At 34.9% G+C, this 27,322-nt stretch overlaps 1 protein-coding gene across 2 annotated transcripts in view; it reads left to right on the top strand.

Annotated features, from left to right (window-relative positions):
• CDH9 (cadherin 9) overlaps positions 1–27,322 on the top strand; it is a 131,657-nt gene that overhangs the window by 70,118 nt on the left and 34,217 nt on the right. For both annotated transcript variants that reach the window (XM_026005721.2, XM_072757165.1), the window contains exon 3: positions 26,931–27,225. In XM_026005721.2, the coding sequence (XP_025861506.1) occupies positions 26,931–27,225 (295 nt within the window). The remainder of the gene's footprint in view (positions 1–26,930; positions 27,226–27,322) is intronic.

The raw sequence follows: 27,322 nt of genomic DNA on the forward strand, positions 1-27,322 counted from the left end.
TTACCTGATGCTAATTTATAACCATTTTCATTGCAGACTATAAGATATGTTTCCCAAGAGGACACAATTTTGTTCATTGTCTCTTGTATATTTGTTTTCAAAAATCAGTTGTGTCTTAAAATATATTCCAAAAAAGTTTCTTAATTCCCATGGCATTATCTTATTTAGGTGTTTAAATAAAATTCTAGAACTTTAAAAAAAAGATTTTAACCACCTTCAACTCTGATGTTACATGAGTAAAAGGAGGTTTAGAAAGATGAGGTTAGGATGCGGAGAAAAGGGAACCCTTTTACACTGTTGGTGAGAATGTGAACTGGTGCAGCCACTCTGGAAAACTGTGTGCAGGTTCCTCAAAGAGTTAAAAATAGACCTGCCCCACGACCCAGCAATTGCACTGTTGGGGATTTACCCCAAAGATTCAGATGCAAGGAAACGCCGGGACACCTGCACCCCGATGTTCACAGCAGCAATGTCCACAATAGCCAAACTGTGGAAGGAGCCTCGGTGTCCATCGAAAGATGATGGATAAAGAAGATGTGGTTTATGTATACAATGGAATATTCCTCAGCCATTAGAAATGACAAATACCTACCATTTGCTTCAACGTGGATGGAACTGGAGGGTATTATGCTGAGTGAAGTTAAGTCAATGGGAGAAGGACAAACATTATATGGTCTCATTCATTTGGGGAATATAAATAATAGTGAAAGGGAATAGAAGGGAAGGGTGAAGAAATGGGTAGGAAATATCAGAAAGGGAGACAGCACATGAAGACTCCTAAGTCTGGGAAACGAACTAGGGGTGGTGGAAGGGGAGGAGGGCGGGGGGTGGGGGAGAATGGGTGACGGGCACTGAGGGGGGCACTTGACGGGATGAGCCCTGGGTGTTATTCTGTATGTTGGTAAATTGGACACCAATAAAAAATAAATTTATTAAAAAAAAAGAAAGATGAGGTTATATATCCAAAGTTGTCAAATTGCATATGAAAAATTGGCAATGTTACATGAAAATATATGTTGAATCATGAAAATGATATTTCAAAAATTTTAAATAATTGTCATTCTGAAAATATTTTTCTGGCCAATTAACGTTAAAACAGATTCTTCACCCGCGATAGTAGAAATAATATCAAAATAATGAAATGCAGTTCTTCAAAGAGCCTTAAAAAAATAAAAAAGCCTGATACTTGGCAAGGGGTTTTGAAGTACGTTGTAGCTACAAGTATCCAAAAACCAACATAAAAATAAAATAATAGTAAATAGTTGATACAGCAATTGCCCCACTACAAATTTGCCCAGGAGATATCTTCTTAGAGATATATGAAGATAAATATGGACCAGAGTAGTCATTATAGCACTTGATATAATAACCAGTGACAACAACAAAGGAACCAAACTAAATATCCGTCTGTTGAAGATTACTTAACCGAGAATAAACAATTCCTTCACTGTGAAAAATGAGTACATGAAACTATATATAATGATAAGAGAAGCTATCTGAGATAGATTTGTAAACAAAAAAAAAAATATTTAGGTGCAAGAGATTTTAAGTTTAAGGAAGGTAAACAACATCAGTTAATAGTTGCATATGGATACCTGTGACATATTAGACTGTGTTTCAGGTCAATGAGTTGAGGACAGATGTGGTCTTTGTATTTACTTTGGTTTACATACTCGTCTAATATCTCAATTCTTTATCTTCTTCATGTTTTGCTATTATAGTAAGGCAAAGTACTAACACTTCTAATTCGCGTGGCGTGAAAACCTGTCCAGACTTGGCCCCATCACTCTCTTTAAATTTTAGCCACTACCCCTGCCAAAGGTTAGGGCCCTGACCATGGAAACGGTTACTGTCTTCAGATCATGTCATGTTCTGATACCTCTGGCATTTTATAAATGGTTTATTCTTTTTTAAGTGTTATCCTTTTTTTTTAAAGATTTTATTTATGATTCATGAGAGATGAAAGAGAGAGGCAGAGACATAGGTAGAGGGATAAGCAGGCTCCCTGCGAGGAGCCCAATGGGGAACTCTACACCAGGACCCCAGGATCATAACTGGAGCCAAAGCAGACGCTCAACCACTGAGCCACCCAGGTGCCCCTTTTTTTTAAGTGTCCTAACCCACCTCCTACCTCTGTGATTTGTTGTGTACTTAATATAACACATATTCATCTATCAAAACTCACCTCATACATCAATTCCAGAAAAATTTCCCTCAAATTTCTCCAGGTTTCTTCTCTTTCCTGAACATACTTCTGTACATATGCTAATGATATAATTTTATATTTCCTTTGTGTGAACTCCCAGCATTCCATTCAAATGTAAATCTATTAAATTAATGCTCTTTTTATCTCAGATATAATGTATTGCCTAGTTCATGGTTCACAGTGGGTCTATAATTTGTATCTAATGGAAAGTAAAATAAAGGCCGTATGAAATTTAAAAAATAGCATTTGAAAAGTATGGATGTAATGTAAAATAGGATGTGTGTACCTCTTGCTGTTTCTCCCTAGTGGAGTTTAGCAGGCATTGGCACACATGTGGTTCACTGCTATATGCACAGTGCCTAAAACAGTGCCTGGAATATACTTCATACAAATTAAATGAACACATTCATAATTACTCTTTCTGAGGAAACATAATTCAAGTAATTAATCTTCTCAAGGATTTTAATTTATAATCAATTTAAATTTGGAGAGATCCAGTTTTAATTTCCAGAGAAATAGTCCAACAGGACGTGGTCTTGAATTTTTTTTTAATTTATTTTTTATTTGGTCTTGAATCTTATGAGTAAGCCTGCTCCTTTAGAGAGACTCAGGTAACTATAGTGTTTGATGACACTGACAAGATTTAAATTACAGGGCAACAAGTATAGGGAGAGATGACAGGAGAAAATAACACAAAAAAAGACAACAAAAGAGGACTCTAAGACAGAAACTAAGGAATGCATATATTTTCAGAGCCAGAAAAAGTCAGATAAATACGGATAATGACAGGCTCTGGGAGAACCAGAAAAATTCAACGTTGCAAAGCTTAAGCAAGGTTAATTTGCAATGACCATTTAGTAAATGATGTCACATTGATGCATTTATTTAGCTGGACTAACAGAAATCTTGGGTGTGATAAACATAAAAAGAGCATTTCAATTTTGTGGGAAGAAGCCAAATTGTGAAGCACTCTCTTGGGAATATTAGAAGAGTAAGTGGAGAATGTTAGTAAAGACTCTCTTATTTACTGCAGGAAAAAAAGAAAAGGAAAAGCAAGGGGTAGGTTTACAGAAATTAAAAATTGTGTTCTTTGGATGGGTAAGTGGAAGAAATCAGGTGATGTGTGCTATAGACTGCATCTTAGATGGTATCCTACAACAGCAGATGCTGAGACAGAGCTTTTGTATGAAGATCTTTCCAGAAACGCTCTGAACCAGAACCACAAGGAAGTAAAGATACAGGGTTGGACAGAGGAATTAAGCCAGGACATAGGACAAAAACCAACCCCATGAAGAGCTCTGGATCTGGAATTGCCCTTCAGAGCTCCCCCAAACTGAAATGAGGAACATAGGACCTGGTCCTGTGATGTAAGCACTGGCTGTGGGGAGCCCCAGGGAAAGAGTTTAACCCAGGTCAGGTACCTTTCTCTGAGCTGCAAGAACAATGGAACCTCATCAGTGAGCTGGGAAGATGCCCTAGTTCTGAAGGGGAGAACAGGTTGATTAGAACGTATAGATTCATAGCACTAAACTCAGTTGGCAAAAATACTATATAGTATTATGATTAATAGTAGAGCATGCAGGTTTAAACCCACCAAAATGATTTATACAGTTGTTTAACATTTTAAATGCTTATGAAAGTATAAAATGTTTTGTTTTCTATTGTCAAATTCTTTAATTATGTTGTTACTGCTGCTGCAATGCTTTTGAATCAGTTCTACATAGAATGCGAGAGAAAACTAACCAAAAAATCTAGTATTCTGGCTCTTTCTGTCACTACAGATTCCATGTTTTTTGAGACCAATCCAGAAATGTTCATGTAATTAGACTAAAATAATGGTTCTGTTTCTTGCTGTCCAATTCCTGTTTCCTATTTGTACGAATTACAAAAGAAAGATTTTTTTAAATGATATAATAGGAAAACTATTTTACAGATATAGAGTAGTTAAAGTCAATGTTTCCTGGATGTTTTAATTATAAGATATTCCATATTTTGATAGATTTACAACTATTCTGTTAGAAAAGGAATATCATGGGTAAAGGATATTATAATAGTCTCTAGTAATTGATTAATCTCTTTATTGTCTGTCCCAGTAAAATCACTAGGAGACCAGTAAGAATTAAAGTTATTAGCTGGAAATTCTTGCCAAGGGAATAAGGGATTAGAATTTTGCTAGATCAGATGCTGTTCTATTTATCTCTTAACAAAAAATTACAAGGCCTCAATATAATGGCCTTGAGAAAATCTCTTTGATTCATGAAGGCAAAATTCTTTTATTCAGTCAACACACTTTTTCTGGGAAGAGAGAAAGATTACTAAAGAAAAAAAAGCCCACAATTTATAGTTTTATATGTTTTATGACTTTGATTCCTGTGTATTCATTGAGAAAGGATATGCCATAACTCTTGAGACCAAATTCCTAGAGAGTAAAAACAACTGTTTTCTTGTGCTCTTGGAAGTTTGCCTTTAGTAAAATATAGAATTAAAAAATATTTCTCAATCCTCTTGTTCCAAAGTGTGTGTGTATGTCTGTGGGTATGAATCATCATAAAGGCTTGCCTTATATTGAACATAAGTTTTATGAAGAGAATTTTTCCTTGAACAAAACAATAAAACAAAACACAATGACAGCTCTATTACAAAGTTTGTGAAAGGACTATTCACAATTTCTTGATTACATTTAGCATAAGTACTCATTCTATTTTTTTTCCCTTTTAATGGAAAACTATAATATTAATGCTGCCACAAACTTAGAATATAATTTGGTAAAAGCTCTTCAATATAGTGAGATGGATTAAATGTCTTTTCCAAAATCATATTAGTATTTACTTAGAATGATTTTCAAACTCCTAATCAGTGCTCCTTTTCTCTAATAATCTTTAAGTTCAAGGTTATGGCACATTTTTCCACATTCTTATTTTATGTTTCAATTAACATTCATTGAGGTATCCAGTCTCTGTAACTTCACAATGTCCATTGAAGTAATGTATTAATATGTGTATCATTAATTATATTATTAATTGAAAGTCTAATATGAAGTCTAAACTTCTCAGTCGTTTTATGAATGAGACATGGATGATAACATCTGTGTGTTTATGCATGAGTTATCTTGATTTTATCCTTATATTTAATCAATAATTTTATTGAGCATGGAATTGAGGTTCAAAAAAATTTGAACATGGGTGCCAGGGTGGCTCAGTCGGTTGGGCATCTGCCTTCAGCTCAAGACATGATCTCAGGGTCCTGGGATCCAGCCCCATGTAGGGCTCCCTGCCCAGTGTGGAGTCTGCTTCTCCCTCTGTTCCTCCCCCTCTGCTCTTGCTTTGTCTCTCACTTTCTCTCTCTCAAATAAATAAAATCTTAAAAATAATAATAATAAATTTAACATGAACATAAACATGCCCAACAATGATCATTCATTTATCTTTTAGTGTCCAAGACCGTTCATGACAAGTCTACTGTTTACATAATGCGTATCCCCAGGCAAGCGATCTCACTGGAAGCATTTTGGATGCCTTTTCTTTATGTACTGTTGTAAAAGTTCATGATAACAGAAGAGAAAGAAAATCAAATTGAAAAGGATCCAAATTATTGTTTCATCAATTTGTCTTTAATTTATAATTTATAATTAATTATAATTAATAATCTTTAATGCATGAAATTAAGCATTTTGATATATATAATTCAGTGGAACATCATACATTTTCAATGTGCAACTATTACTTCTATCTAGTCCCAAAACATTTTCATTACCCCCAAAAGAAAACCCATACCCATTAAGCACTCACTAGTTGCCTGCCTCCAGGCCCTGTCAAACAATGCCCTATTTTCCAACTCCAGAAATTTACCTCTTCTGAGTATTTCATATAAATGTAATAATATATTATGTCATTTTTTAAATTTCTGGATTCTTTCACTCAGTATTAATATTTTTGAGGTTCATTTATACTATAGCACATATTAGAATTTTGTTTCTTTATTTTCTTTCTTTTTATAGTTGAGTAATATTCCATGGTATGAATATACCACATTTTGTTTATCCTTCATGCATTAATGGATCTTTGGTTCCATCTTTTTGCTATTGTGAATAGTGCTGCTATGAACATTCATGTATAAGTATGTTTTCAATACTTAGAATCTGTGACTTTGGTACATTTATATGACAAAAGAGAATTGAGGTTGATAAGCACCTGATCTTGAGATGGTTGAGAGGATAGGGATGGAAGGAGAGAGAGAGAGAGAGAAGCACAAAAGTTTCAGAGAGCTACCATGTGAAAATCACTTGACCTGCTCTCACTGGTTTTGATGATAGAGGAGGGGTCTATCAGCCTAGAAACCAGACAGCCTCTAGAAACTTAAAAAGGTGAGGAAATAGATTCTCCTTTAGAACTTCCAGAAGGGATTGTGACCCTGCTGATATCTTGATTTGAGCCTGATTAGACCTGTCAGATTTTGACCTGGAGAATTGTAAAAGCTAAAGATAATAAATTTGTATTAGTTTAGACCATTGAGATTGTGGTAAATTGTTACAGCAGTGACAGGAAATTAATACAGCGTATATCTAAGGGCTTCTGAATATGGTAACATTTAGCCTGAACCTTTAACAGCAATCAGAAATTAATACTGCAAAGACATGAGAAGGAGACATTTCAGATAGTGAGAGCTGATGACGCCAACAGCTAGAAAGAAAAAGAATAGTTGAGGATTGAGAGATTATTGATGTTTAGTTTTAGTTTACAACGAGTAGTTTACAGCTTCTTATGAACATATTCTAACAGTCCAATATGAATTGTTATTTAAATCTAATTTTATGATGACATACATGATACAGGCTGCATTTGATTTTATGAAGCTTTGTCACTGTTTTTATAATTTAAAAACTGTCATTTATTTTTCTTTTTTTACATCTCATTTTTTTTTATCTTCGCCACAGGAGGGGTTTTTTTAAAATCCAAGGAGTAATGGTTTAGTTTTTCAAGGATGTGAAAAAACTCGTTGGTCACCCAAAAGATAAAGCTCGAGATTTTCCAGAAATTTAGAGAATTAATATTCATAATTGATAGTTAATCACAAATGAAAGAAGCTGTGTGAATGCATTAATTGGAATTTAGGTATTTATAGAAAAGAACGAACAATCATAAGTCATCTTCCCACAATAAAATTCTAACATGACCTTATACAAGGTAATTAATCTGTCATTCTAAATTGAAGTGTTTGTGACCAATTATATTGAAATCTGTGGTGAAAAAAGAAAGCGAATGCAGGTGTGATTCAGTGAGTGAAGGGGGGAAGCAATGACTAGATAGATAAATTTAGAGGAAGTAGAAAGAGGCAAGGTGAGGTAGGTTCCTGAAAGCCATGGTGTTCCATTGGTTTTCTCTCTGTTTTTAATTTGTTTGTTCTGTTTTGTTTTGTTTTATTGATTACTGTGTGTGTGTGTGTGTGTGTGTGTGTGTGTGTGTGTGTGATCTAGTACAATGAAAAGCCATGGATATGTTTTAAGGAGGCAATTCATATAAACTTACTCTAGTTTGAAAAGGATCAGTCTGGCTGTTGTCTGAAAAAAGGATTCAAAGGAAAATGGGACTCTAGGAGGCTGAGTAGGAGGCCATTGAAATAATTAAGGTGGTCAACAGTCCTGGCAAAGATAAACTAAGGAACTAAGATGTTAACAGAAGAGCTGAGACCATAAGAAAGAGAGAAAATAATCTCAGTGTGAGCAATTATGCAAAAGGTGGCTCTATTCACCACCGTGGAAAAAGCAAAGTGTTGGGATGAGTAGTGGATAGCTCGGGGAGAAATAGAGAATCTTGTTCGGCCAGATAAAGGTTTAAATGGCTTATTTGACACATTGATGGATATAAAAGGCAGGCATTTAAATATTAGATCTGAAAGCCAGGGATGCCTGGGCTGGCTCAGCAGTTGAGCATCTGCCTTCGGCCCAGGACATGATCCTGGAGTCCCCGGGTCAAGTCCCGCATTGGGCTTCCTGCATGGAGCCTGCTTCTCCCTCTGCCTGTGTCTCTGCCTCTGTCTCTGTGTGTCTCTCATGAATAAATAAATTTTTTAAAAAGCGAGTGGAAAAATTAGGGAGGAAGACACATATAATTTGCCAATAAAGTCATTTTGCTAAGTAAACTACTTAGGAAGAAAGTATAAATAGAAGACAGGGATAAGGACTCCTACTGTATAATGATAAATTCATTAAGGTGGTATCCATGGCAATGTCTAGGAAAGAATGCTTTGTGGGTGCACTGGCAGCACTGGTGCATATGTTTTACTTTTAATAAAATTTTTGAAGTATAATAGAGAAAATTTAATAGAATAATAGGTAAAATTTCAAATTTACTCCGTAATAATTTAACCCAAATTATATAGTGTCTTTATATATGTCAAGTTACTAACCTCTGAGGTTTTCTTTTCTTTTTTTTATTTTATTTATTTATTCATGAGAGACACAGAGAAAGGCAGAGACACAGGCAGAGGGATAAGCAGGCTCCATCCAGGGAGCCGGATGTGGGACTTGATCCCGGGACCCCAGGATCACACCCTGAGCTGAAGGCAGATGCTCTGACCCCTGAGCCACCCAGGTGCCCTAACCTATGAGATTTTCTAAAAAAAGAATGTTTGATATAAGCATGAACTTTAATCTTTCCATAAAAATGAGGAAACATGTTGCAGAATCATAAAATTCAATAAACATTGAGATTACACTGAGGTCAATGTGAAGAATCCACCACAGCCAGTATGCTTCATGCTGAAACTGCATAGAATATCAATTCTCTAACACGCTTCTTAATTACATATTTATTTTAATTTTCCTTACTGTTTTTAAAACCTCACTATTCAACTTCGCTCTCTCTTTAATCTGTGTGTTCTTTGGGAAATGGAGACATTGTGGTTTAGTACAATGAGAATTAGAACAACAAAATTCCTAGGATTTTTTTTCTTTTATTCTTAACTGAACCTACATGTTCAAGATGAAAGTTTTGAGAGGACTTTTGAACCAAGGAAAAAGATAACTGTGAGAACAGCATTGGGATGTCTCTGATTAAGGAATTATAAGTAGTTGTTCTTTCCTTCTGAGCTAAAACAAAGGATTGGGAATCTTCAGATTACATTGCATTAGTCAGGCATATTACCCAATATCAAGCCCTATTAATAATTTCAAGGATACATGCAGTCTATAAAAATAGATGGAGGAGAGAGACAGGTGGGAGGATTTGGTGCAGCTCCCCAGATCCCCATAGGACGCATCTCCAGCTCATGTCAAAGATTATGTCCTAAGTGAAATCAACAGTCACCTGCTTTAGACAACTGGGTGTATTTAGGTTATAAGCATCTCCATTTTGTACTCAAATAGCTTACAGATACTCACATGTGACCTTTTCCAGAAAGAATCGTGGATTTTTTCTTTTGGTTATTGACTTAATATAGGCAAATCTAAACCAGAGATGGTCTCCTAAAGCATTTAAAAGAGAAGTATTCTTCTTCTACCAAATACCATTAGTTTTTAGGACATCTATTCTTAGCATATTTACACTGCCATTAGGTCATGTTCACTTGCCTTCTCTCAACCTGAAAAGGGTCTCTAATAATGCAAAGGAGACACATTCAAGGTAAGCAGTTTAACTTCCTAGATTAGCCTCTGTCCTCAGTCAATATCTCCATATTTCTAAGATACATTTTTATTATCTGTTTTATAGCTTGTGCTATATTTTCTACAAAGATTAATCTTACTAACAACATGACAATGGATGGGATTTGACTCATGCAATTTTAAATAAGAATTTCCTTTGCAAAGCTTGTTAAACATGATGATATCCCCTTTGAGTTGTTTTAATATTCTTTTGTCAGTGTAATTACTCTTATTCCCCTAGTGACAACAGTCATTTGAACTTTTTATACATTGACGTAAGCATTTATTGAATGTGTATTTTTTATAAAGCCAGCTTTACTTCCTTTTCTGGGAAACCATTTTCACCGTCCTTTCATCAAGTGCTGGCTTCAATTAGAACATAAAATATTTTGGAGAATTACTATTTACACAAGTCTGGCTCTAATGTAATCCTCTAAATCATGTGTTCATTATGTAGCTTTGTCAAAGAGATTAATTTAGTAATTTCCCTATGTATCATACCTTCCCACCGACTGAGATGGTGACCAAAAAACATTATTTTGTGAATTCTGGGTTACGTTTGGACTTGTGGACATAAAAATATTCCAGTTACCATAGGAAAAAGTTTGAGACACTGGCTTTCAGGTGTCAGCACAGTACACTATGCCAACTATCCCCCGCCCCCACCCCAAACCCGGTAAAGATGATTAAATTTTACTGCTCTATTCAAACTCAGTGAGTTGCACCATAGTGAAGACTCTTTTGTAATATTCAGACCATTAGAAAACAATAATAAAAAACACATTTCTTTGTGATGACCCAACACTTACTTAGATTTAATATAGTACTCATACAATTTAACTTCCTTTGCTTGCCTCTCTTTAAGGCACAAAGTCATTGACCTTTAAAAGCATCAGAGATGATGATATCTGGTAGTCTTTTCTTATAATGAATAAGTTTTCTGTAATGAATAAGCTCTCTCACTGTTGACAGCTTTGCTAAAGTTATTATTAAAGTAATCCATATAATTAGAGCTTTGTCTTCTCTTAAGACCAATTCCTAGCCTTTGACAATCTCCTGGAAAAGAGCATTTTCCAATGACCCTATTTGGATACGCAAGTGGTTTTCATCATGCTGACAGTCTTCTAGGAATATTATTTCAATCCTACTCAGAATGTGCAGGTGAGCTCCTAACATACCCATAGAACAATTAAAGCAATGGGGCCAGTGTTTACAATCCTACTCAGAATGTGCAGGTGAGCTCTTAACATACCCATAGAACAATTAAAGCAATGGGGCCAGTGTTTACAAGTCAGCACGTGTGTTTTTGCCAGAGCGTAATGAGCAGGAGTTCAATATTACTTCTGTGGGAATAACAAGTCCTGAGGTTTCCCCTCCACTCACAAATGGCCATCATTTGCTTTGAGAGGGATAACTAAAAGTATTATTCCTTTGCTCTGAAAAGCCCAGTTGGCAATTGCACAGTAACATTCCTTCTGGTATATTAATCTTTTTTACGGATACCTTTTCCATTTGGTATGTCTCCCATTTCTGTTTATTACTTTTCCACCTAAGGTTGACTTTTCAACTTAGCAGGCATGTTATTTACCTACAGAGCTGGCAATAAAAACTGCTTTATTAACTCCTATCACCCAACCTGGCCCCCGTCTCTAGGCAGATTTGGGATGTGATCAGTAGAGAATATTGGACAACTCCTGCTGCTTGATAATGAAATTGCATTATAGGTAGCCCAATTTGGCCACAGGGTTGATTTTATGACTCAACCCCAAAATACCTTAAAATACTTAAAAAATATGCACTGGCAAATTCAGTGACATTAAAATGAGATCTTAAGCCTCTTTCCATATACAAAATTTTTAAATGCATCTGGCATCGCTGATAAGTAAAAATGGAAGAAAAAATTTCTTAGATGGGAAGATGAAGTGTTTTGTAATCTCATTCCCCCATGCATCCGTTCCTATCTCAAGAGTCTACAAAAGTGAAGATCTCACTTTACTTGCTCTCATACTCAAACTTAAGGACATGTTCACTTAGAGTATTAAGACAACCCAGAGACTTTTCAGTCACCTGTTTTGAATAACAAGTGTTTCAACTGTCTATTGAATAGAGCACTTCTCTGTGTGTAATAAGTACTGTGATGTGCTTACAAAATTTATGTTTCCTTGATTCTTTTTTTTTTTTAAGATTTTATTTATACATGGGAGACACGGAGTGAGAGAGGCAGAGATATAGGCAGAGGGAGAAGCAAGCTCCTTGCGATGCAGGACTTAGCCCCGACACCCCAGGATCAAAACCTGAGCCAAAGGCAGACACTCAACCACTGAGCCACCCAGACACCCTTTTTTCCTTGATTCTATCTATATGGTAATAACAATATAAAATCATGTACCTTCAGTAGAAGAAACATACCCAAGTAGTCCATGTTGACAGAATTTGCTGTTCTAATCATTTAAATGTAACCCTTGATGCTTTATCTGTTACATGATTAACAAAACTGAACTAAGAATCAGTGTCAGGCCAGATTACACATACTTGTATCCCCTAGGGCTGCATATAGAGGTGGTGGGGCATGCACGATGTCATGCCCCATTGCTTCTGCACTTTAGCCACAGCCATGTCAAGCAACTTTTTTTCTATTGATATTGGATGGATTTCTAGACACATTAGCACGTTGGATGCCAAGGGCATTTGTTATCTCCCAGCACATCAGCGACTGGCTGAGCCCCAACATGTCCTTTCATCTTACAAACCCAAATAGCTAGCTCCAGAAATCTCACTAAGGCACTACCTTGGCATCCCATTGCCTTTATGAGCTGTTATCTGCTTTTATTGTTGTTTAAGGAACACCATTTTACAGTGATCTTAAGTCATAATTTACATATAATAAAAAGTAAAGCCATTCTTAAGAGCTTGATGACATCATATGTTTATGCGTACTCATACACACACACTCACACATACACATGACTCTTTCTCAGGTCAAAGTATAAAGAATATCCATCATTTCTGAACGTGTCATTTTGACCTTCATATCAATACACAAATATTCTGATTTATATCACCATAAATAAATTTTGCTTGTTTTTGAGCTTCACATAAATATACCCATATTTTTAAAACATTTTTTAGTCACGTTAAAGTATTTGAGATTCATACATGTTGCTGGATGCATCTGCATTTTGTTTTTTAATGCTGAACAGTACTGAATTTTATCGATGTGCATAATTTGCTTATCATTTCTGCTGTTGGATGTCAGACTATTATAAATAGCATTTTGATGAAGAGTAATTTGCCAAAGAGAACATTTCTATATGTTTACTGACTATTCAAGTACCTGCTTTTATGAAATGACTGTTTTCCTTTGACCTACTTTGTATTGGTTGGATTCTTTGTCTTTTGTTTACTGATTCGTAGTATTTTCATATTCATGGAGATGAGTCTTTTGCTATCATATATTCTGCAGTCTAATGGCTTGAGTTTTACTATCTTTACATGGACTTTTTTATGATTTTGTACTATTCGTTTTGTTTTGAATTAATAGACTTTTTTTTAGACTTTGTTTTTAAAGCAGTTTTGGGTTTACTGAAAAATAACGGATATTCCAGTATATATAGTATGAGTGGAGTTTTCCCTCCATTAACATCATGGAATAGTGTGGTACATTTGTTATAATTGATGTTGTTAGCAATATTGTTACCTTATAACTAATGCCCATAATTTACAGTAGACTTCACTCTTTGTGTTGTAGAGTTCTTCTATGGGTTTTGACAAGTGAATGTTAACCTGTATCCATCGTTATAGTGTCTTACACAGTAGTTTGCCCTAAAAATCCCCAGTGTCCTATCTACTCACCCCTCCCTCACTCTCCTAAATCCGTGGCAACTGGCGGTATCTTTATTACCTCTAAAGTTTTGTCTTTTCCAGAATATCACAAAGTTGGAATCATACAGTATGTATGTAGTCTTTTTATATTAGCTTATTTCACTTAGTAATATATACTTAAAGTTCCTGCATGTGTGTTTTTTAAAAAGACTTTTAAATGGTTCGCTAAGAGTAGAGAGAAAATGGAATATAAGGAATGCTAAATAAACCAGAAAGGGTAGAAAAGAACAGACAAATAAACAAACAAAAAAAAAGAAATAAAGAACCAGCTGTTAAAATAAAATAATTACAAATATGGTAGATATTAAATCAGCTATATCAATCAAACTTTTTAAATGCAAATGATCTAAATACACCAATGGTAGAGAGAGTGGGTAAAAAAAATATAAAACTCCACTATATGCTGTCTAAAATGAACCCCTTTTTAAACATAAAGACACAGATTAAAAGTAAAGAGATGGAGAAATGTATCCCAAGCTAATGGTAAAGAAAGTTGGAGTAGTCATATGAAATTCAGATGCAGCCAATATCAGAACAGAACCACTAATCAGGGATAAATAGAAACATTACATAATAGCAAAAAGGTCAGTCCTCCAAAAAGACAACAATCTTTAATGTGTATGCACCTAACAGCAGAGCATCAAAATACACTATCTTTTGATGAATAGATTTTAATTTTGTATTAAATAAACATATTGTCTTTATTATCTTTATTGTTAGCACCTATTGATTTTGCATAAGAAATATTTACCGATCTCAGTATCATGAAGTCAGAGTCCTGTTTTTTCCAAGATGTTTTTCTTGTTTCAGCTATTATATTTAAGTGTAATACATCTCAAATTCATTTTTGTGGGTCATGTGAGGTATGGATGAAGTCTCTTCATTTTTTAAATACTGATGATCAACTGAGTTGCTAAAGAATTTGCTGAGAATTCATCCACAAAATTGCATTGGCACCTGTTTCCAAACTCAAATGACTGTGTATCTGTGAGTTTATTTCTAGATTTTCTATTTTGTTCTCATTTGTCTAATACTTGACTGCCTTCATTATTGAAATTATAGAATGAATTTTGAAATTTAACAACATAAATTCTCCTACTTATTTCTTCTTCAAAGTTGTCTAGGCTTCCTAGGCCATTTGTACTTGTATGTTAATTTTATTTTTAGGTTATTAATTTGTTACAAAAAATAAGTTGCTGTTATTTTGATAGGGCTAGCAACGACAACCCAGTTTAAGATATGGTATAATTTGATGAATGTTACATCTGTACTTGAAATGAATGTATATAATGGAGATGTTGGGTTTTGTGTTATAGAAATATTATTGGGATTGATTTAGTTAATAGCTTTGCCCAGATATTCTGTAACTTTACCATTTTTTACTATTTGTCTTTTTGGTCTCTAATTACTGAAATTAGCAAGTTAAAATATCTAAACACAGGTATCTGAATGAATTTTATATTGATACAGCTGGTATCAGATATATATATAGAGAGAGAGAGATTAGCATTCAGTATATTTCATTGTTTTATCAACTGAGAGGTTCTAAAAGCAATGACACCCCAGTAGCAATAAGCATATCTTGTGTTCAGATCTTGATTTCTAATGTCATTTTTCAATAAAAAGAACCATAGCTTCTTGAGAAATTGGCTGACTCTAGGACTAGACCAAGAAATCCACAAGATGATTGTGGAGTATCTTGTGTTGCCAGAAATTAAGGAAATGCACACATGCAAAAAACACACAACAAAAGTAGGGATGTGTCAAAAGAACGTAAGAACTAACTGTAAGGGCTCCCAATGGGCAAGACTGAAAAAATTGGAGCAAAGAAATACAGCGGTATTAGACCATAACCTGAAATTTAAAAAAATCCAGGAGTCCAGACTGATATTAATAATCACAAATAAGTAAAAAGGAGAGAATAAATAAGTCTCCCATTGTAGAGCAATTCCAAATGATATATGAAGATATTTCCCCTTCAAAGGGGTGTAACTCCCTAGACCTTAAATGTTGGTAAAACATAATGATTTCCTTCTAAAGAACACAGTAAGAAAGAGGGGCAATAGAGTAACTTTGTGGTAGAGACACTGGAAAACCACCAAGTCAACTAAGTTAACATCGACAATGATGTGTCATACACTTGATATGAGGGGATAAAAAAATGGCACATTCCTACTGTGGTCTTTCTCCCCAAAGCACATAATCCTAATATAATCATGAGAAAGACCATGAGATAAATCCCAGTAAAGGTACATATTACTAAACACATGCTGTAGGCTCATTAAAACTGTGGGCATAACAAAAAGCATAGAAAGTCTGAAAAAAGGTCACAGCACTGAGGAGTCAAAGGAGCATGAAGACTACATGTAATGTGGATCAGGTAACAATAGATATTTGATAAAAAGTAAGGGACTCTGAATAAGATACAGACTTTAATTAATAATCATTTGTCAGTGTTGGTTCATTAGTGTAACAAATATACCATAGTAAGATGAGGTTAAGAAGAGAAACTGGGTGTGAGGTATGTGGGAACTGATTATCTTTGTATTTTTTCTACAAATAAAGAATATTCTAAAAATATGATTAGTATATATGTATGGCACTAGAAGAACATGCCTATTGTTTGCATGTTTATTGTCATTTGCTGCTTTAATGATGTATAAAGAGTATAATGACTTACTATGATCGTCTGTATCAAAATCTCATAATTTCAATTATATGTATAAAATGTATTAGTTTCTTATAAGAAACTAAAAGCTAATCATTTTCATGACAAAATCCAACTGTGATTTGGATTTGTCTACTACTTGTCTTAGTTTTATGAGAAGCGTTTCACTTTGAAATTTATTATTAGCTCCATGAACAATAATGATTGTTATATCGTCATGAGATATATCATTTACGAAGTTTATCCGTATGAAGTTTCCTCTGTATCATTTCCTAAGGTTCATTTTGTCAAATACTAACATAGCCTCACACACTTCCTTCTGGTTAATATTTACAAAGTTTTTATGTCTTTAAATTTATTTGTATCATCATATTGCAGACATGACTCATAATCTACATATAATGAAGTACTTGTTTTAGTGGATTCTGATAATCCTCTTCTTACTTGAGGTTTTAGCCCACTAATATGAATGTAATCACTACTATGTTTGTGCTTATATCTATTACTGGTCTTCTTGTTTTACATTTGTTCTAATTATTCTTTGTTTATCTCTTGTTTCCTGCCTTTGTTTATAGAAAAATCTCTCTGTCTCCTCATCTTTTTTTTTTCCTACTAATTAGTGTTCCATTTTATTGATATCCTTACCATTTCAGCTTTATCTCCTTGTATTATTTAGCAGTTGCTCTAAGGATTATAAAAGGATAATAAGGAAAAGGATAATTTGCATCCTTAACTTACTGAAGTTGAACTGGAATATGATGTCATTACCACATAATGTTAAAATTTTGTAAAAATATAATTCCATTTATATTCCACTTTTCTATTATTTTTATATATTTTGTGTTTACTGTGTTATATAAATCTTAAAACATATTGATATTTTCCAAGATTTATAGAGTTGATTTTCTTTAAGGAATATTTTTAAACAATCTCTTACATTTACTGGCTCTTTTGCCCTTTTGAAGGCCCATTTCTTTCTTTATGTCAAGGATTCAATTTAGGATTATTTCCTTTCAATCTAAAGACATTTCTTTAGTATTGCTTAAAGTAAAAGTCTTATTACAGTGAATTCTCTCTGCATTTTTTTCCTCTCAAAATATTATTTCTTAATTTTTGGAAGTTATTTTTACTGAACGATTCTGGTTTCCTTTATAGGTGAAATCAGCTTCCTGTTTTTTTTTTTTTTTACCCTAAACTTACAATTATTCCTTTGATTATTTTAAGCTTATTGGATTACTCTGGGTTGTCCATAGATACAGATATACAGAACATATTTATATGTCTACTTATATGTATTTCTTATAAGAAATTGGTTTACATGATTTCAGAGCCTCAGAAGCCCCAAAATCTGCAGTTGGCAAGGTAGAGACTCAGGAGAACCAATTATATAGGCTTTATACTGAGTCTGAATGGCTGGAAATGTTGCATTCCAGTTTGATCTGAATCTAAAGGCAGGAGAAGATCAATGTCCCAGCTCAAACACAGTTGGGCAGAGAAAGCAAATTCATTTTTTCAGCCTTTTTTATATTTAGGCTTTCAGTGGATTGGCTGATTCATACCCACAGTGGAAGAGCAATCTGCTTTGCCTGGCCCATTGATTCAAATATTAATCTCATCAAGAAACATTTTCACAGACACACCCAGAATAATGTTTAACCAGGGATCTGGAAACTATGGCCCAGTCAATCTAACACATAAAATTAACCATGATAAGTCCACTCCTTCTTAACCTGGCACCCATAAACATTTCCTTAAACCATGCGTAATCTCAAATAAAGACAATAATGAGGTCATAATTCTGCCTAACAGGATACAACTATTCTGCATACATCTGAAATTGTGCTAACCCCTTCCCCAGAAGAGGTAAGGTCCTTTAATGATGGATATTCTTCTCCTTGATATCCTGTGAGTTAAATACAATAATTTAAGATTAATAATACTTAAATACTATAAAGTTTATGAATCTTATGTTTTATGATAAGGGAAAAAGAGAGGGATAAAAAGATATTTGCTTTGTTTACACACGAACATATTCATGACAAAGAGTCATTTCTATCACTAAACACATGATCATATTTGTAATTATTTACCTCCACTACACATTCTATTTTCCCTTTACCTTCAGCAAGCATCTAATCTGGTTGTGGTTCTTTACCTGTTAGGCAACTCAAGCCTTCATTCCTGAAGGGTCTGGATGACTTTTATGGACTGGGTTGTTGTAGTTTTTCACTGATCTGAATCACATGGCATATTAATACTAAGAGACACTCTGAGGGATTCCAAGCATACTCTTCCTTGCCTCCATTTCACCTGTATACTTGATCACCTTAGGCAATATAGAAACTCTCCTGTTTGCCTATTGATTTAAAAGAGGGAGGAATCCAACAATCTCAGTTTACAGCTTAATGAAATTACCGTTGTGTCTCCTGATGGAAACATTCTTTCCTGTAGAACTAAGAATTCTAGGCCACCATAACATAAGGCCTCAGGAACAGGGAGCAAGTTATGCTGGTGGGTCACTAGGGGTAATAGTGAGAGAAACCTCTCCCATTTCCACTTCTTAATTCTTGGACCTGTGAATCCTGAAATAGCACCATTTATTGGATGCTGATTCAGAGCATATGAAGCCTTCAAAAGAAACTCACCCCACTCCTACAACGTATCAGCACCTAGCTGCCGTTGTAATGGAGTCTTCAAAAGGTCATTCCATGATTCTGTCAAATCAGCTGCTGCAGGATGATGTGGATCATGGTAAGACCAGTGAATTTCATGTTTTTACTTATTGTCACACTTGTTTTGTTGTGAAGCGATTTCCTTTATCAGAACTAACGCTGTGCAGAATGGCGTGATGATGGATAAGGCATTCTGTAAGTCTATCGATGGTAATTTTGGCAGAATCACTGTGCAGTGATGGCAAACTTATATCCAGAGTAAGCATCTATTTTAGGTATAATAATAAAAAAAACAAAATAAAAACATTGTCCCTTCCAGGATGGAAGCAGTTCCGTGTAATGGACCAGCCACCAGGAAGCTATACGATCACCTGAGGGAATGATACCATATTGGAAGCTAAATGTTGGTTTTTACTGCTGGTACATTGGGCATGCAGCAGTGACTATACTGCCAGATAGTCCTTAGTGAGTGAATGTCCATGTTGCTGAGCCCATGCATAACTTCCATTCCTGTCACCATAGCCACCTTGTTCATGAACCCATTAGGAAATGTCAGGATTGGCTAGGAAAAGAGGCTGACCAGTAGACACATAACAAGTCATCCCATCCACTTGATTAAGATTCTAATCTGTTGAGGTCACCCAGTGGTGAACATTCACATGGGATGTAAATACTTTCATGTTTTTTGCACATTTGGAGAGGTGTGCCCAGATCCCTCTTTCCCAAATGGCTTTGTCAACAATTTTCCAATAACGTTTCTTTCAAGTCCTGGGACATCCAGCCAAACCATTAGTGACAGCTCATGAATTGGTATATAATCACAAATCTGGCCATTTTCTTTCCAAATAAGTGAACAACCAGGTGCACTGATTGAAGTTCTGCCCACTGAGAGGTTTATTCTTCACCATTGCCCTTCAAAAATGTCCCAGAAAGGGACTGTAGTGCTACAGCTGTTCACTTTTCATTGAGGCCTGAGCATCATGCAGAATTAACTCTAAACCGGGCTCAGACTTTCCCTTTTGTGTCAACCGATTGAAGGAACTCCTCATGAGGCCATAAGTACAGGCTGGGAAAGAGAAGGCAGTGTAACATGAGTGGTGACCAAGGGCATTTGGGCCACTTTTTCCTGTAACTTAACTTACGCTTTCAGGACATGTGCAGACCTGATGGCATCTGTATTACTGCCACTTGATGATGGAGTGCTGGTGTACATACTCAACTTTATGGCTTGTTGGATCAGTTAACATGCAGTTCGTGACTGGTAGCACAGGCTTCATGGTAAGTTGGTGGCCCATGGTTAAATATCCAGTTTCTAAGGCCCAGTAGCAGACTAAGAGCTCTTTCTCAAAAGGAGATTGTATCCTCAGAGGATAGCAGGTCTCCATCCCGGAATCCTAGGCTCTGCACTGCTGATCACCTATAAGAGCCTGTCAAAGGCTCAGACCATCATCTCCATCTGCCACTGACACTTCAAGCACCATTGCATCTGCTAAATTTTATGGCCCAAGTGGTGGAACAGCGCCTACCGCAGGCCAGACATATTGTAAAGGCTTCTCAAGTCCTGGGTCTCACTCCAAACTAGCAGCTTTTCAGGTGTTTCCGTAAATGGATAGAAATAACATATCCAAACGAAAAATATGCTACCTCAAGAATCCAAAGAGGACCACTACATATTGTGCCTCTTTTTTGATTGTAGGATGGGACAGATGTAAAATTTATCTTTTACAACAGGATGGGTTTAGGATCCCACTGGGCCCCCTGAGAATTTTACCCCTCAGGTAAAATTCCAGTCAATCACCTGACCTCCACATACCTCTACCCTGGTTGGCAAATCACACTGAGGTTTTTGGTCTCCTGGAATCAATGAGAATTCAGAGCTAGTGTCCAGTAATCCTCAAATGTCTGATTATTTCCTACCTCCTCCCCTTGCCGTGCACAATTACCTTGGCCAAAGGCATAGGTCCATTTGGGGAAGATTGGGAAAAAGACTAACAGTATGACTATTTGGGCATGTACAGGGAATGTTCTCAAGGGGGGGCTTCAACATTACCTTCATTCAAAGGATCTGGGTCAGTAAACTGTCTCAAGTCTGGGAATGAACTGGGGAGTCCTGCCTCTCTGTATTTATGGCTCAAGTTAGTCTTTTGTTTTCTTGACCTTAAACTTTTCTGCTTTTACAGATCAAATGAGAATTTAGTAGACTGCTTATCTATTGCCCTTCAAGGAACACCATGATCAACTAGCCAACGTCCTAGGTCTGAGTGAGTCAGACTATCCTGACCACTGCTTTGACTCTGCTGTCCTTTATGGTAATCCTGCTACCTTCCTTTGGGCAGTTGAGTGCTTCTACTTGGCCCCAGCCACTCTGGGATCCAATTACTCCCACTGCATTTAGGTTCCCCAATTCAGTGATTGCAGTTTCCATGGTAAGCTGTAGCCTACAGAGAGGAGTAATCCCAAAGCTCTTAAATGACACTGAGCTCCCACACGAATTTATTTCTCCTAGTAGTGGTGAAAGGCTTATCCTCTGTACCCTTTCAGTGTGGGTATGTGTCTTAAAACATCACAGACATAATTTAAGTGTTTTAGCTTATTTTGCATATACATATTTACTTTTTTCAAATTTCTTAGAAACAAATAAACAGGGGCCCCACCGGGTGGCTCAGTGGTTGAGCGTCTGCTTTTGGCTCAGGTTGTGATCCCAGGGTCCTGGGAAGGGGTTCCTCATCATGTCTCTCATGAATAAATTTAAAAAATAAATAACTGTAGCTGGCAAAACTATGATACAGTTGATACCATACAAAAATGATCTGTTGAAAAATAATAGCATTTCAAAACACTATCTAGGTTTTATTGTGCTATCAGGGTTTTATTTAAATTTAGAAGAGAGGCAAGTAAGCTACTTCCAGGGAGAAAAGACTACTTGGTACATTGAGATCTAAAGAAAATAACTATATTTGGGTTCTCATATTTCTTCAGGAATTTTATGTGGCCTTTGTTCTATAATAGATGAACAATATTCATAAGATTTCTACTTTATTTTGTTTTCATTGATCCTATGAAATTGTTGAGTTTTGGATTCATGTTTGTTATTTATATTTAGATTATGGTATAATAGGTTTTACTATTGATTTCTATCAACTCTAAGGGTACAATTTAAAATTAATAGTATATATGATAAAAAAAATACAGTATTTTAAGATAGTATTTTTTTCCCTTAGCTTGCACCAGAAAATAGGTATTGTGAGTTTTTATTCTTCAAATGAAATTGTGGATTTAAAGACACTGCTTTAAAATATGTATTTTTATGTAAGATAATTCTTTTAATATGGCATTTTAAATGACCAGAATAAAGCATGTATATAAAATATCATGGCAGGAATTAGAATAGGTAGGACAAAGATATAAATCTAAATTATGATTTCAATATATGAATGACTAAAATAATATTTTGTTGCAAATGTTATTTTTCAATTAAAATTCAGTATTTTCAGACAATAAGCTTATTCTGAAAATCTTGTAAAATCCAATATATTCACATAATGTATTTATTCTAAAAATCTGTAACTATTTTAATTTCTCTCTGGACATCATATTCAATCCCAGTGGCAAAATTTTAATACTGAATTTTCCTTGAAATTTTTAAAATCAAATATAAAAATCATTCAGAGAAAAGTGTAGTGATTATGGTTACCCTGTTGGCTAAATATTCTTCTAGACTTCAAAATACTTTAAATAAGGAGAGAAAGTTTGAAAAGTGAATGGTTTCCATAGGAATTTGTATCTCAGTAAAATATAAAAACATACCTCCCACACATACCACTGGTTGTGCCTATATAACCTGCAGGGAGAAGGAAGATCTCTTCCGGCTCCAGCAACAACACACTCTTCGCCACTTGCAGCCAATGAGAAACTGCCACATCTCAAAGTCTTGTTCTTCCTCAATGAACTTTTGTTTAAAACAAATTTCCTCCATTTTCCCCCTTAAACTTAATAAAAGCTAACTTTCCCTTTGTCTCCTCAAATGTGCCTATGGCTTGCCACAGTTAGTTTGCCCTGAATTAGAGTTCTTCTGCTATTCCCAAATACATTCATTTTGCTAATAAAATAACTGGCTTTTTAAAGCATATTATAATTATGCTAAATACATGGAAAACTGATGAGGAAGGATATAGAGAAAATTAAAAATAATTTTTGAAAAAAAAAATAATTTTTGTTATGTGTATGTATGTAAAATTTCTATTAACTTTTTTTTCCCCAAGTTTTTATTTAAATTCTAGTTAGTTGACACACAGTGTAAAATTAGTTTCAGGTTTAGAACTTATCAATTCACCATTTACATACAGCACCAGATGCTTATCACAACAAACACCCTCCTTAATACTCACCACCTATTTTACCCATACCCCCATCATCCTCCCCTCTGGTAACCATCAGTTAGTTCTTTATAGTTAAAGGGTCTGTTTCTTGGCTCCCCTCCCCCCCTGCCCCACTGTATTCTTTTGTTTTATTCCTTAAATTCCACATATGAGTCAGGCTGACTTATACTGCTTAGCATAAATACTCCTTAGCTCCATTCCACATTGTTGCAAATGACAAGATTTCATTCTTTTTTTGTGGCTGAATAATATTCCATCACACACACACGTGCGCACATGTACACACCACATCATCTGTATCATTCAGCAGTCAATGGACTTTAGGTTCCTCCCATAATTTTGTTATTGGTGATGACGCTGCTCTAAACATCGGGGTGCATGTGCCCCTTCAAATCAGTATTTTTGTATCCTTTGGATAAATACCTAGTAGTGGAATTGGCAGATCATAGTTAGTTTTATTTTTAACTTTTTGAGGAACCTCCATACTGTTTTCCACAGTGGCTGTGCCACTTTACATTGTCATCAACAGTGCGAGGGTTTTCCCCTTTCTTCACGTCCTCCCCAACATCTGTTGTTTCCTGTTGTTGATTTTATCCATTCTGACAGGTGTGAGGTGATATTTCACTGTAACTTTGTATTTCCCTGATGATGAGTGATGTTAAGCATCTTTTCATGTGTCTATTAGCCATCTGGATGTCATCTTTTGGAAAATGTCTATTCATGTCTTCTGCCTATTTTCAAATTGGATTATTTGGTTTTGGGGTGTTGAGTTTTATAAGTTCTTTATGTATTTTTGATATCAACCCTTTATCATATATGGCATTTGCAAATATCTTTTCTCCCATTCCAAAGGTTGCCTTTTAGTTTTATTGTTTCCTTCACTGTGCAGAAGGTTTTTAGTTTGATGAAGTCCCAATAGTTTACTTTTACTTTTGTTTCCCTTGCCTCAGGAGATCTATTTAGCAAATAAGTTCCTTTGGCCAGTGTCATAGAAGTTACTGAAGGTGACCTCCTCTAGGATTTTTATGGTTTTAGAGTTTTCACCCATTTCGAATTTAGTTTTGTCCAAGAAAGTGGTCCAGTGTCATTCTTTTGCATATTGTTGTCCAATTATCTCAACACCATTTTTTGGAGACTCTTTCCCATTGAATATCTTTTACCGCTTAGTTGAAGATTAATTGGATTATGTAGCTGTGGGTTCATTTCTGGTTTTTCTTTTCTCTTCCATTGATCTATGTGTCTATTTTTGTGCCAGTACCATACCATTTTGACTACTACAGCTTTGTAATAAAGCTTGAAGTCTGGAATTGTGATGCCTCCAGCTCTGCTTTTCTTTTCCAGGGTGCTTCAGCTATTTGGGGTCTTCTGTGGTTCTATACAGAGTTTAGAATTGTTTGCTTAAGGTCTGTGAAAAATGTTGTTGGTATTTTGATAAGGATAACATTAGATGTGTAGATTGCTTTGGGTAGTATAGTCATGTTAACTGTATTTGTTCTTCTAATCCATGATCATGGAATGTCTTTCTATTTTTATGTCATCTTCAATGAAATCCTAGCAATTTAAAATAAAAATAAATCTTTCTCTTTTAGATTGACATCTTAGTGAGCACAGTAAACAATTTCACCAAATGTGATGAATATCATGATAGGGCACTGAAATGTGCTTTATAATTACATAACTGGCATATCTATTCTAATCTAGAGACTCAGAGAAATCATCCTTATTTTAAATGAGTTATGATAAATATTTAGTTAGGATACAATGCAGAGAAGGGAAGGGTGTTAATGGGTAAGAGAAAAATACACAAACATGAAATATGAAATTAGAACAGGCCCTCTGGAAATGAAGAAAATAGAACAAGGCAAAACAATACTATCGGTCTGTACAGAATGATAATAAAGTGGGTAAAGGTGACAGAGATGTATCTGGAGACAAGGACGAGATTACAGAAAATGCATAAGTAAAGTGACAGAGTCCAAACAATTAGAACAATAATAAAAATAAAGATTCTTTTTAAAAGAATACTATTTCCGTTTAATAGAATAGCTTTAGATTAAACACACACATAATTTGCCCAATGTAACACAAATTTGCATGAGACTAACACAATTGTAAGACTTTATATTCATGTTTCTGTTGCACCGTACCTTGCTGAAGATCTTTAAGCTAAGAAATAACATGACCATACTTTTGATATAGAGAAATCACTTTCTATAGAATGGAAAATTGGAGTAGAGCGATAGTGGAGACAGAGGTCAATTAGGAAATTACTACAGTGGTCCAGATAAGTTCTGATGGAGGACAAAACCAGGGTGATAGCCATAGAGATGGAGACATATGGATGAGTGAAGAGATTTCAGAGAAGAAAAGACTGTATATGATTATTTTAGCCTTGGGATTAAAAGTAAAGAGGAATAAAATATGAACCACAACTTTGTTATTTTGGCTAACATAAAAAATAGAAACATTATTTAAATAGTCAAGTAATTCAAAGCTGGAAGGGTACACCAAAAAAAATAGGTGGAGCCAGGATGTAATGGGGATATATGATGGAAGACAACATGGCAGGGATAGGTTAGTTAAGGCTCAAGTTTCAGAATACTGTTGGATTGAAAAAATGTTAAGTTGTTTTCCAATTGTTACATTTTTATGAATAGATGATCTATTTGTCTGTTTTAAGTATTCCGTGGACAGCCTCATACATTAAGAAGTCTATTTTTAAGATGGTTATATATCATAAGAAGAAAGGTAACTTATGAAAAAATATTTATATGGCCAATGGAAAAGCCTTGTTTTTTTATATCTCTTGGATTTTATATAAGCCCATAAAATATGTCAATCTCAAAAAAAAAAAAAAAAGAGAGAGAGAGAGAGAGAACATCATGGTTGAGAGTGTACTTTCCCAAAGTCATATAGAGAAGAATTTTTGAAGTTAAAATTAAAATTAAAATTCTCTGTCTCTGTTTGGTTTCTCTGAAGACAGCCTCTGAATCTACAAACAATATCATACTGAAGGGAGGTAAAATCAGTTTATAATTATGGAATATATCATAAACTTATCATCAAAAGTTCAAAATGTCTTATATCATCTTTTTGAGTTGAATGATATTAAAATGTAATCAGGAGTATATCAATATTTTACACCCAAATTAAGTTTATTGATCTTTTTTTTTAATTTGTTAATGTGCTAGAGGTTTAAATCTTTGAATCATTCAAAACTGTGTTTCAAAAAAATATTCATTTTTATCTCACTTTAAATTTAGTCCCTAAATTTAGTCCCTTTTGTGTAAATATAATTATTTAAAGTTTTTGAGAATTTTAAAGCTGAAATGTTTAGTATTCTTACAGTGAAAATTAAGATAGCTGTTGTAACCATTGTTTCCGTGATGTTATGTGGAGACGAATTGATATGTGCCAAAATTATTTTTTTTCTGTAATAGCAATGCATGTATTTATAGAACTTCTCTTTTTTGCCTTTCTGAAGCTTCACACTGACCAAGATAAAGGAGATGGAAATTTAAAATACATATTAACAGGAGATGGGGCTGGCAGTCTCTTCGTTATAGATGAAAATACAGGAGATATTCATGCTGCAAAGAAATTAGACAGAGAAGAAAAATCCCTATACATTCTTCGTGCCAAGGCTATAGACAGAAAGACCGGGCGGCAGGTGGAACCTGAATCTGAATTTATTATTAAAATCCATGATATCAATGACAATGAACCAAAATTCACAAAAGACTTATACACTGCCAGTGTTCCTGAAATGTCTGGAGTCGGTAGGTATATGCTAATCCATGTAAACTAACATTTTTATTTGTTTGCTTGCTAAGATAATGATTACGGGCATACAGTTACCATATGTGACCCCTTTCA

Source organism: Vulpes vulpes, chromosome 4, assembly GCF_048418805.1.
Source record: "Vulpes vulpes isolate BD-2025 chromosome 4, VulVul3, whole genome shotgun sequence".
Classification (NCBI taxonomy): domain Eukaryota; kingdom Metazoa; phylum Chordata; class Mammalia; order Carnivora; family Canidae; genus Vulpes; species Vulpes vulpes.